The sequence below is a fragment of the Coenobita brevimanus genome, chromosome 26 (assembly GCF_032717465.1).
Source record: "Coenobita brevimanus isolate Jiangsu-jjx chromosome 26, ASM3271746v2, whole genome shotgun sequence".
Lineage (NCBI taxonomy): Eukaryota > Metazoa > Arthropoda > Malacostraca > Decapoda > Coenobitidae > Coenobita > Coenobita brevimanus.
This window is the reverse complement of record NC_136979.1, coordinates 13,440,825-13,452,827: the sequence shown is the minus strand read 5'-3', so window position 1 is coordinate 13,452,827 and position 12,003 is coordinate 13,440,825. Positions and strand designations below refer to the sequence as shown.

The following is a 12,003-nucleotide window of genomic DNA, read 5'->3' as shown; positions in this document are numbered from 1 at the left end:
GACTTGCTGTAAGTAGGCAGAATGTTTCATACTGTACTTTTTTCCATACTATACTTACCTCAAACACCTCATTTCACTCTTTAGTGTCCTTTATTGGTGTGAATAGGGTGTTAGGAGCTATGCATGTGCAGTAGGAAGGTGTTTTTCTGAGTTAGGCTAGGTTAGGGTCCATAAGTACCAGTCCAGGAGCCAGTAACCAGAATGTTTAATATTGTATGAACTTACCTCTAAACCCTCATTTTATGCTTCTTTTGCATTTATTTCAGTCATTTATGTGCCTTATTGGTGTGATTTGGGTCTTAAATAGGTGCTATGCATGTCCAGAGGGAGTTGTATAGGTGTTTCTCTGAGTTAGGGTCCATAAGTACAAGTCCATAAGCTGGGGCCCAATATCTGGACAGGACCAGTATCCAGACCTGCCTATGGCCCTATTACGTCGGATATTGGAGGGATTACTATATACATATACAGTAATCACTCCAATATCCGGATCAACAGAGCCATCGGTAGGTTCGGATATTGGTTTTGTCCGGATATTGGGCCCCAGCTTATGGACTTGTACTTACGGACCCTAACACAGAGAAACACCTATACAACTCCCTCCGGACATGCATAGCACCTATTTAACACCCAAATCACACCAATAAGGCACATAAATGACTGAAATAAATGCAATAGACACATAAAATGTGGGTTTAGAAGTATGTTCATACATTAATAAACATTCTGGTACTTATGGACTCTAACCGAACCTAACCTAACCGAACTCTGAAAAACACATTCCTACTGCACATGCATGAGGTAAGTTTAGTATGGAAAGAAGTACAGTATGACACTTTCTGGTAAGTACAGTATGGGAAAAAATACAATATGAAACATTCTGGTAAATATAGTATGGAAAATAGTAAAACATGAAACATTTTGGCTACTTACAGCAAGTCCCTGGCCACCTCGATGAATAACCGCCTCCTCTCGGACTCTGACAGTAAGAACGATTTCCTGAAGCACTTGCACTACACTCTTCCTGAAGTCTTGCACTGAACTTAGTCACTAAAACACAGAAGTCCGTTCTTTTCACAGTGTTCACTTTAGTCCAAATAATGTTCCATTAAATTTAAGTGTTGCACATTAACTTTTCCCAAGTTTTTTTAAGTTTCCAAAGCCAAAACAAAGAAAGTTAGTTACGTTAAATTTCTTTTCTACTTAGTCTTTTCTCCCAACTTGAAAACCTTAACACAACACACCGTTTTTTTCACTGCACAACACTCAAAATTCCCGTGTGGTCTAGTGGAGAAGTTCTTGCTGTTTATTCACTGTCAGAGCCCGAGAGTATCACTGGCAGGCGTCCAAGGGGTGCATCGGTGGGTAGTGGTGATGGCGTACCGACTACAGAAGACTCTGAAGACAGCCGCAAACTCACGTCGAGCGGTGACTCCACTGTAGCTGATGTGCTGGGCTGTGGCTCGGAGCATGAGGGCCTGTCTTGGGGAGGCAACGGAGTGGAACCAGGGCTTGGCACAGCGGGGGTCATGGGCCTGAAAAACTGTCAATCGTTGACTGACGCAAGGACCGACGATTCTGGCGATTGATGATGCGCTGCCGGAAAGCACGCACTTCCTCCACGAGTCCCAAGGGCCCCATCTCCCTGTCGCAGTCCGGGTGTTCCAGGTAGTCTAGGACGAACTCTAGATGTTCCCGGAGTGCGCTCAGCTTGGGGATGGCTGGAGTAGTGTCCTGCTGGGCGGAGTCTGCATCATCATCGCCTTCGTCGTCGGAATCTTCAAGTTCAGGACTGACACCAGCAACCGAAGACGCGATCTCGATATCAGACAACGTCTGATACCCAGGATCGCCTCGTCGTCGTCCAACCACTCACGAACATTGTCCACATCAACATCGTCGCCGTGCGTACGTAGCCGTGCATGGAAGTCATCCACGTCAAACCCTAGGAAATCGTACTCCACATCTGTTCCGAGAAGCAGACGAGACCAACCATTTTCAAGAGTTTTCACAGGGACTTCCTTCCATGCACTAGCCCAGTTGTACAGCGCAGACTTGATGTTGTAGCGGCGAAGGTTTTCCAAAGTCCGCTTGCCTCGAGTGTCACGTCCTTCCCTGCGCTCGTCCTCGTCCTCGAGAACCACCATCACCTCGTCCAGGAACTTCCGACGGTACAGGCGCTTTGTTGCCACGATCACTCCTTGGTCCATTGGTTGAATGAGAGCAGTCGTATTAGGTGGCAGAAACATGCACCTAATACGGCCATTCTCAGCAACCAAGTCCTTGTCGCACGGGTGGGCAGGTGCATTGTCGAGGAGAAGGAGAGCCTTTACCTGGTCGCGAGGAATTCCCAGTGTCTTCGTCTGGTAATGTATGACCTCCTTGACGAAGTGATGGTGAAACCAGTCTTTGAAAATCACAGCTGTGAACCATGCTTTCAAAGAATGGTACCATACGACAGGAAGGACATCCATCACCCCACGAAGGCACCGAGGCTGCTTTGCACGGCCAACAATAACGGGCTTAAGCCGGTGCATGCCGTTAGCATTGGCACAACACAAAGCAGATATCCGTTCCTTAGAAAGCTTGCGGCCAGGTACACGCTTCTCCGTCTCATCGGCGAGAGTGTTCGTTGGCACCGAGCGATAGAATAGGCCAGTTTCGTCAGCGTTATAGACTTGACCGAGAGTGAGGCCCTCCCTGTCGATCAAGCCTTTCACCTTGTGCCGAAACTCGTCCACTCCATCCTCGTTAGCGTCCAATGCTTCGCCATGTGCTTTACGGTTAGTAAGGCCATGTCGCAACTTGAACGCGAAGAGCCAACCCTCGGATGCCTTGAAGTCTAGGGCGTCGTGAAGCCTTGCAAACTTCTCAGCAGCAGCCTTCAGCTCCGTTCCACGTACCATCACACCAGCTGCACGTTGCTGTCGATACCAAATCAACGTGGAGCGGTCGATCTCTGCATACTTGGGGGTAAACATAACCTTCCTCTCCACGTTGCGTTTGCTTCTCGACGAGAAGTCAGCCGTGTACTGCATGAGCTTGTCTCGGGAACGCTTGATATCAAACAAAGTCGACCGGGCCAGGTTGAACTCGCGGAGAATGCGAGAGGAAGACCAACCCGCATCAACCTTCTCCAATATCTCCCGTTTCTTCTCCAGAGTCAACACCACTCTCTTCCTTTTCTCAGGAGGCGGGGCCATCATCACACACACTAAGAGTAGGGCAGAGAGCAGCAGGAGGCCTTGCAGCAAGTACGGCACCACCACAAAAGCGAGCACGTGGGCAGCCATGGCGAAGAGCGTAGGTCTTGTCGCGGTGAGAGACAGGCGGGAAGTGGGGAGGATGCAGCGGCGCTCTATCGGACGTCGGAGGAATGACGAACCAAAACAATGCTCTCACGCGGCGCGCGCGGCAAGTTCAAATTACGGACGGCAAAAAATCGATTTTTTTTCCAATTTTTTTGGATTTTCGGACCATTTTGGGAATGTTTGATCCCAGGACGATAAGGTTCGGTTAGTGGGGATGTTCGGATATTGGGCGTCCGGATATTAGAGTGATTACTGTACTGAGTTCGATGGTATATAAGACAATATAGCAAACAAATAAATAACCTCTGATACAGGTCCGTGAAGTAATAAATATTCCCTGTGCGGTGGTGCCAGGCGAACGATGTGTTATGGTTGCACTGTGTCCTCAGTGTCAATCTTGTGATCAGATAAGGTGTAAAACAGCATCTGAACCATCCTTGTCATCATCTAACAACAATTCACTATCATTACTAAACTCATCCAGAGATTTCATCCAATATTTGCTTGGGCTACTGCTAGAGGCGGCATGGAGAAGGTTTCGTATCTTTACTTTCGGCATTTTGTACATAACTGAGCTGAGCTCTGTACCTCATAAAAACGCATAATCTATGTATGGCATTATTCCATAGGGTGCCATGAATTGCTAGCTGATTTATTTCATGCCTTTTCTGATGGTGGAATTTTTGAAAGCAGGAAATCATACTGCCGCAGTGAGAGCCATATGGACTCAGATATCATATATGATACAGCTGCAGTCAATGGGTTAAGAGGTCTGGATGGTGCCCACATCTCAGCCTGGCCAGGTGGACCCTGTCCTCACGAGGGAGATAGGATTCAGAAGGGTGGTCGTCAGGAGGTCATGCATGCAGCTGTGTGTTGTCTTTAAGTGACTGAATGGAGCGGCGAGTGATCTGAGTGTGGATATGCTTCTGGACGCTGGTCTGAGGTGGGCGAGGGGGTAGTGATGACAGTATTTGTGTATGGTATCATGTGCTGGGTGTTGTTTTGATGTTCCTTGGCATGGGTGGATGTGCTGCCATGTAATATAGCGGATGTTGCGGATTTGTGGAGGCTGCAGCAAGAAACTAGGTGCCTCTCATGTCTGGGTGATCCTTGACTTTGAGGACTTTGGTTTCTTGATGTAGGTGGTCTGTGGGTGTAGTAGCTGTGCAGCCTGTGATTATTTTTAAGGCCTTGTTCTGTATGGTCTGTAGAGTGTTGTAATGTGTTTTGGTGAAGTTAGCAGCCCAGGCAGGGCTTGCATAATTCATCACTGAACGTATGTATTGTTTGTATACTGTGGTGGTGGTTTCTTTGTTGTGTCCGAATGTTGTATCGGCAAGTGACCTCAAGGCACTGAGTCTTGGTGTTATTTTATTTTTAATGCTTGTGATGTGTTGTTTAAATGACATTGATGTATGCTACACCAAGGATTTTGGGTGGGTGGGTGGGTGTGTGCATGGTAGGGGAGTGTTGTTTATGGTAAGGTGTGGGATGTGACTGTGTTCTGCTGTCCAGTTTGTGAGAAGGGTCACTGTGGATTTGGCTGGGGCTATATTTAGCCTATTTGTGGTGAACCATTTGTGTGGTGTGTTGAGGTAAGGTTGGATGATGTGTGCTACTGTGTTTGCATTTTGGTGCATACATTTAAGTGTTATATCATCTGCATAGGAAGCTAAGTGTATCTGTGGTGTGTGGGGTGTGGGTGTCGTGCATGTATAGGTTAAAGAGTGTAAGGGACAAAACAGATCCTTGGGGGACACCGTTTGTGAAGTTTCTGATGTTGGAAGACTGACCGGCAAATGTTATGTGTGCACATCTGCCTGCTAAGTAGTTTGCCAGCCATCTTTTTGTGTTATTGTGCATGTTTGTATCGAGTATTTTGTTTGTGAGGTTGTGGTGGGGGATGGCAGCAAAAGTTTTGCTGATGTCTAGTGTGATTAGGAGTGTTCTGTGTGGTGGCCTAGATTAATTCATGCCATCGAAAACTCTCTGTGTAAGGTCTGTAAGAAGGGTGTTTGTGGAGTGTAGTGGCCTAAAGCCATGCTGTGAATGGGCCAGGGGAATGTGAGGTGTGACTAGTAGTAGTACCAGTCGTTCAGTGACTTTAGAGGGGGTGCAGAAGAGTGTGATTGGGTGGTGTGAGGAGGGTAACGTGGGATCTTTGTTGGGTTTAGGGATAGTGATGATAATGCCATGCTTCCAGATGTTGGGTATTATGTTGCATGAGTAGCTGTAGTTTGATATGTTGGTGAGTGCTTGTATGCCTTGTGGTCCAAGGTGTTTAAGGTGAATGTTGCTTATGTTGTCTGGTCCACAGGCAGATGAGTGCTTGAGGTTGTTAATGATGTGCTTCGTCTGGTTGTAAGTAAAAGGTGCATAGTCTAGGTCTGTGGGGAACTGTCTCTTACGTCGGTCTTCGGGATGGGGGTTTAGGTGGCTGACTTGCGAAAAGTGATTGATGAGAGTGTTTGCTTGTTGTTTGTTTGAGGGTATGGTGTCTGTTGTTGTGATGGTGGCGTGTGATTGTGTGGTGTTGCTGTTGGAAAGTGTAAAGCTGTTTAGTGTTTTGTAGAGTTTGCTGATGTTTGTTTTGTGGTCAAGTGTTTGGAGGTAATTTTTCCTGTTTAATGTTTGCTGTTCTGATATTTTATTGTTTATTTGAGTGTTGCGTTCTTCTATTTGTTGTACAGTGGTTTGTGTATGGGGTGTTGGGGAGTGTCGCAGTGTGTCCCGTTGTCTGATGAGGCCTTGAATTTCTGGTGTGAAGTTGGGGTTGTGTCTCTTTCTGTTGCCTCTAGGGATGTGTCTTTTGTCTGTGTTTTGTATAATTGTATTGAAAGTGTGCACAGAGGTGTTGATGTTTGTGATAGGTGTACTGTTTAGTGTTTCAAATGTTCTGTTTCAGTTACAAAAGCCTCCCAGTTGGCTCTCTTATAATTAGTGTATGTGTGTTTGTGGCCAGCTGGGGTGATTCAGGTTTTGGTAGCGATGAAGACTGGGAGGTGATTAGAACCTAGGGTTTTGACCACTCTCCACGATGTAGTGGGGGCGAGGTTTGGGGAGCAGAAGGTGATGTCTGGGGATGATGGGAGGAAGAGGGCTTGGTGTGGGATACGGGTATGTTGGTCTAGACTGTTCAGTATGAAAGATGATCTGTCTGGGATTGTAGTACCAGCCCTCTGTCTGTGTGAGGGTTGTTGACATGTCAGGCCGACGACTTGGCATTGAAATCAACACCCAGGATGATGCTGGGTATGTTAGTGATGTGGTGTATCTGTGGAGAGTAACTGTGTGGTACTGTAGGGGAAGACTGGGGGGGAATGTATGTATTAGCGATTGTTATGTGTGATTTGTTACCAGTGCGTGTTTTAACTGATTGTATTTCTGTTGTGGTGTCATGTGGGGGGAGGAGTGACTTTGTGTGTTCACTGGTATCTGCAAAATTGATGGATTTGTGTACCAGGGTGATGAGTCCACCACCACCGCTGTTGGCCCGGTCTTGTCGAATGGTGGTGAAGTTATGAAATGTCGGTGTTTTCTGTGCTCTGTGTAGTTTTGTTTCTTGTAAGACGGCAATGTGTATGTTCTGTTGTTTGATGAATTGTGTGAGTTCTTGTTTTTTGGTGTTTATGCCATCTATGTTTAACTGAAGGATGTTTATGTTGTGAGTGTGATGTGTATTGGCTGCTGCAGCACGGGGAGGAGGTGGTGTGGGTGGAGGGGAAGGGGTAGGAGGAAGTTGTGATGGAGGTGGATTAGGATGGGTTGGAATGGGAGGCGCTGGGGGACTGGATGGTGTGGGAAGGATCGGTGGGTTTGGCTGTGGAGGTGTGAAGGAAGTAGGAGTAGGACTGGTAATGAGGTTGGTGGGTGGAGAGAAGGAGCATAAGAAGCAGGTCCACATGTTTGTGTAATGTTTTCTGGATGCAAGTGTTGTGCAGGTGTAATAGGTCCAGTTCTTGCGGGAACTGCACTGAACTGAATCCTTTGTTGGCTCGACGTGATAAGTTTTGAGCATGTTGGACATATGTATTTGTTGGTGGGTTCTGGATTACTCCCAATGTCCCCGGCTAGAAGAAGTCGTCGAGATATGACAGCCGGGGAGTCATTTCTCGGTGTAGAAAAAACGGTGTTGTTGTGTGTGTTGTGTTGGAAGAAGTGGTACTTGTACTTTCCCGGGCGACCGAAGCCACTCCCAGGCACTCGGGCCCCGTAAGGTTTTCAGTGGTTTTTCTGCATGGTTTACTTGGTGTTTAGCAATATTTTGGATATTCCTTTGTGTGTTTTGATGTCTCTCCATATGACTCCACACATTCCTCTCATATTACTAACTCATTTCCACTGCCCTCACTTTTGACTTGTGTCCTTCCAACAAGGTCAAAGCTTCACTTCCATACATTAGGGTGGGTTTCACAGTACTATCACGCGGCAACTTTTTTACTTTCACGCTCACTTCCCTATTCCTGATCACTGATATCAAAGCATCAGCAACCTTTCTTTGCTGTTGTACCCTTTCAAGCACCTCACCTTCAAAACTTCCATCCTTACTCATCACACTTCCCAAGTACAGCACTTAAAAGCACTCTCATTTTCCATTTCCCCCTCATCCAGCCTCAATGTACATTCAGTGGCTTCATTCTCTTGAGGACCATAACTTTACTCTTCCCTGCATTTGCCTTTAGATTCCGGTTCTTACACACTCTCCCAAACTCATTCATCAAGTCCTGCAGCTCACTTTTGTCTGCACTTAACAATACAGTATCATCTGCAAAGAACAGTATAGGGAGTTTCCAAACATTGCCCCCTCTCATTAGGGTCACTCCAACATCCACTGCCCTACCTTGTACCTCTTTTATAATCCCATCCATATACAGATTGAACAACCATGGGGACACGAAACATCCGTGTTTCAATCCAACATTCAAGTACAAAAATTCAATCAGTTCACTATTAACATGCATTGCAACCTTTACCCCCTCATATATACTATTCACAGAGTTCCGCAACTACCCATTTACTCCATATATTCTTAATACTTTCCACATTCCTTGTCAATCCACCCTGTCACATGCTTTTTCCAAATCCATGAAGGACACATACAATTTCTTTCCCTTCTCTAGAAACTTTTCCACTAAAGACCTAAGAATGAATATCTGATCTACACAACCTCTTCCCTTCCTAAAACCTCCATGATCTTCTCCAGCTAATTCCTTTGTTACTTCCCTGTCAGTAAGTATCCTACTATATACTTTTCTTATTACACTAAGAAGACATATGCCCCTATGATTACCACACACTTCTTTTTCCCCCTTTCCTTTGTACAGGTTAATAATTATACGTGACTTCAAATCCTCCAGACTCTACCTTCCTCCCAGGCCAATCTGCACATCTTCCAAATCCATTCTGCTACTACCTCTCCCCCATGCTTCAGCATTTCAGCTTACATTCCATCAATTCCTAGGACTTTCCCCATTTTGACTTTCTTCATTACTTCCATCCTACTGATCTCTTCCTCACTTCTCTTTAATTGACTAAAAGTTCAACTTGTAAATGATATCTAAAGCCTTTGCTATTGAATGAAAATAGACCTTGATAGTTCCCCATGAAAATTAGTGATTATAGTATTAATTAATTAATATATGGTATATTTATAGGATGACAGGGAATTGTCTTGGGTGAAAACTGTCCTAACGGGGAATTGTCCATGTTTTGACGGCAAATTATCTGACAGCGAACTGTCCCGGAACCCCTGATAGTTCTGGGTATCTTACTGGGTCAGCAGTCAGGGTATACATTTTGTTTTCTCTGTGAATGGAACAGCGGAGCCATGGATTTACACTGGGTTAAGAAGAAATGGCCAAACAGAGAAAATTCACAGCTTGGTGCCACAAACAGACCTAGCTTAGTGAATCCAGATAAAGTGCTGCTACCACAGATTCATATTAAGGTTGAATTAATCAAGCAGTCTGTCAAAGCCTAACAAAAGATGGAGTCTGTTTCATGTACTTATGCCAAAAGTTTCCTGGTTTGTCTGAAGCTAAATTGAAAGAGGGCATATTTACCAGACCTGTTATTTGAAAACTGATTTCTGATTCAGAATTTGATGGTGCGATGAACGACCTGGAACGAGAAGCTTGGGTATATATTATTCAAAGAAGTAATTTCTAAGTTTTTAGGTACCGTAACACTAAGGATTGAAATCCTACAGTACAAAGAAATTGTTAGAAAGTTGTTGGTCAAGTTTAAGATGTTGGGTTGCAACATGATTCTCAAAGTTCACTTTTGGGATTCGCATTTGGAATTTTTCCCCTCAAATCTTGGAGCAGTGAGTGACGAACAGGGTGAAAGATTCCATCAGGATATCAAGGACATGGAAAGAAGGTACCAGAGATGCTGGAATTCAGTATGATGGTGGACTACAACTAAATGATTCATACGGACACACCAGAAAAAGTGTACAAACGACTGGCCACTCAACTAAGTTTGGGAGAAAAAAAAAAAAAAAAGTCACAAAGATTAAAGTTATATGTGAGTTATGGAATATAATTATAGTGTTGTTACCTTTATGTACATGTTTAAAAAATTACAATAACTTAATATATTCATTTCCAATTGATTTGGAACAATACTGTATAGATCTATTGAAATTTATACTTACTACATTTAAATTAAATTTCTTTTTAATTTTGTATTAAAATGTGATGTGATGGAAACATTCTAAATGTTTGTTACTGTGTTTATAAGTGCAATAAAAAATAAATACAGTACCGTACAATACTCAGAATTAAAACAATTTTTAATGACTTTAATTTTCCTGACCTGTGTTATTATAAAAGTTACACCAAAACAAATACTGTACTAAGACACTGGAAACCATATGGTATTTTCTCAAAACCTGGTATCTTCACTTCTTCAATAATAAATGCCTCATGTTGCATTACAAATTCCAATGCAATGATAATTACGAGGACCCAGGTATCTGTATGGGTGATAATTGGTTAGCTTACCTGTAAAGACTTTGGAATAGGTTTCACTAAAGCTTGCAGGGTATCATCCTCATTTGCCACAGTCTCAGACTTCTCCATTTTCTCTGTTTCCATACATTTTTCTTTCTTGGCACTGAGAATACCACAGCATTCACCTTCACTCTTACTGCCTTCGACAGTGCTACAGGATGGTAATGATAACAACATATTATAAGTGACCGCTAGTTCCCTTTCATTACTAATGCTGGGTTTGCAAACAGGGGGTATTTTTTGCGATGCTCTTGCATTATCTTCATCACAGTTTGTAGTTCTGTTCTGCTCTGTTTTGTCTTGCCCTTCATGTACATAGGGTTGTGGGACTTCCCTTTCTATTTTTCTTGCTGATTCAATTTTATCTAATGAATTTATTTCATAAATATCAGTTTCAACCTTTCTCTTGACTTTGACACATTCAATTAACCATGTGCAACTTACACATAAAACTTTGGCAAGTCTGGACTGATCAATCAATAAATCTAGCTGACTGCTGCTCACAGACTCTTCAAATATAATATAATGAAGTTCATTAGATATTTCTGGCAAGGTATCCACCACATTCCCCCCATGTCTTCTCACTAGATTTTGCAAAATTTTTAGTCTACCAGCACCAAAGTTTGCAGGATGAACATAGCATTTTAAACCAGTCAAGAAAGGTGCACCTTCAGTACGTGGTTCTGGATCACGCTTGTCTTTTTTGCCTGCTAATTCTTGCTGCAGTCTTCGCTTCATTATAAATTTTTTTTTTCAGTAGTAGTGATAGTAGTAGGTGAGGCGTGCCTTTGTATCAGCTCCCAGCTACCTGATCAGATCACATGAATGTCAGAGGCAATTCCTTTTCAATGGCGTCCCCTTTAGCAGCGTTATTTTTTGTTTCAGTTATTTAGCTCCCTTATCTTATTTGCTCTCACTTTCCAAAATTTGTATAAAGTTTCTTATGTTCTATATTTTTGTTGCAGAACAGGTAATTTCCAATAATGTTGTCTTTGTCTTTATGTGGCTGCTGTAGTTTCGTAATTTTCTGTCCCTCATTTATATACCATGTACTGTACAACTGAAAGTGTTCCAGGTCCTTCATCTCTGCTCCACTTATCTGACATTTCGTATTCTCATTTGTGTGTTTCTGTTATTTAGTGATAGGCAGTTTGTTCTGGTTCTATATATGATGGTGGATGATGGTTGGGTGTCATATACAGACTCTTCTTTAGCCTAATATGCTTTTTTTCCATTCTTCGTAAATCCTTAAGCTGGTCTTATCGTTCTTAGTCTTTCTTCTTATGCTGTGTGCTGATCATTTACTTTCTTTTCTCTTATAGTATCCACAATTCATATATTGTCCTTCTGTTTTCCACTGTGTATTGCTTCAATGTTTAGATTAAATCTATTCTCTGGAAGAGGCTGTGGCAGTAAGTTATTCTTGATTCTAACTTCACTTAACCCTTCACAACCTGTTAGGATGTGTTCCAGTGTTTCATTTTCATATCGGCACATTGGACACACTGTTCCTTCATTACTGATTTTTTTTCCAATTTTAATTTTGTGTGTTTGTTCGTGTCGGTTTCCAGACAATTCGTCTTCTTCTTCTTGTGTATTTGAGGGACCCATGCAGACTGATTAGGGCCTCACGTTGTATGCAGGAGAGCTGCCTCGATTTATGGATGTCAAAC

General features: G+C 43.4%; 1 protein-coding gene across 1 annotated transcript in view; it reads right to left on the bottom strand.

Moving 5' to 3' along the window:
- LOC145394071 (DNA polymerase lambda-like) overlaps positions 1 to 10,399 on the bottom strand; it is a 342,275-nt gene extending 331,876 nt beyond the window's left edge. The window contains exon 1 of the mRNA XM_080268039.1: positions 10,322 to 10,399. Within this exon, the coding sequence (XP_080124165.1) occupies positions 10,322 to 10,399 (78 nt within the window). The remainder of the gene's footprint in view (positions 1 to 10,321) is intronic.
- Between the last annotated feature and the right edge of the window lie 1,604 nt (positions 10,400 to 12,003).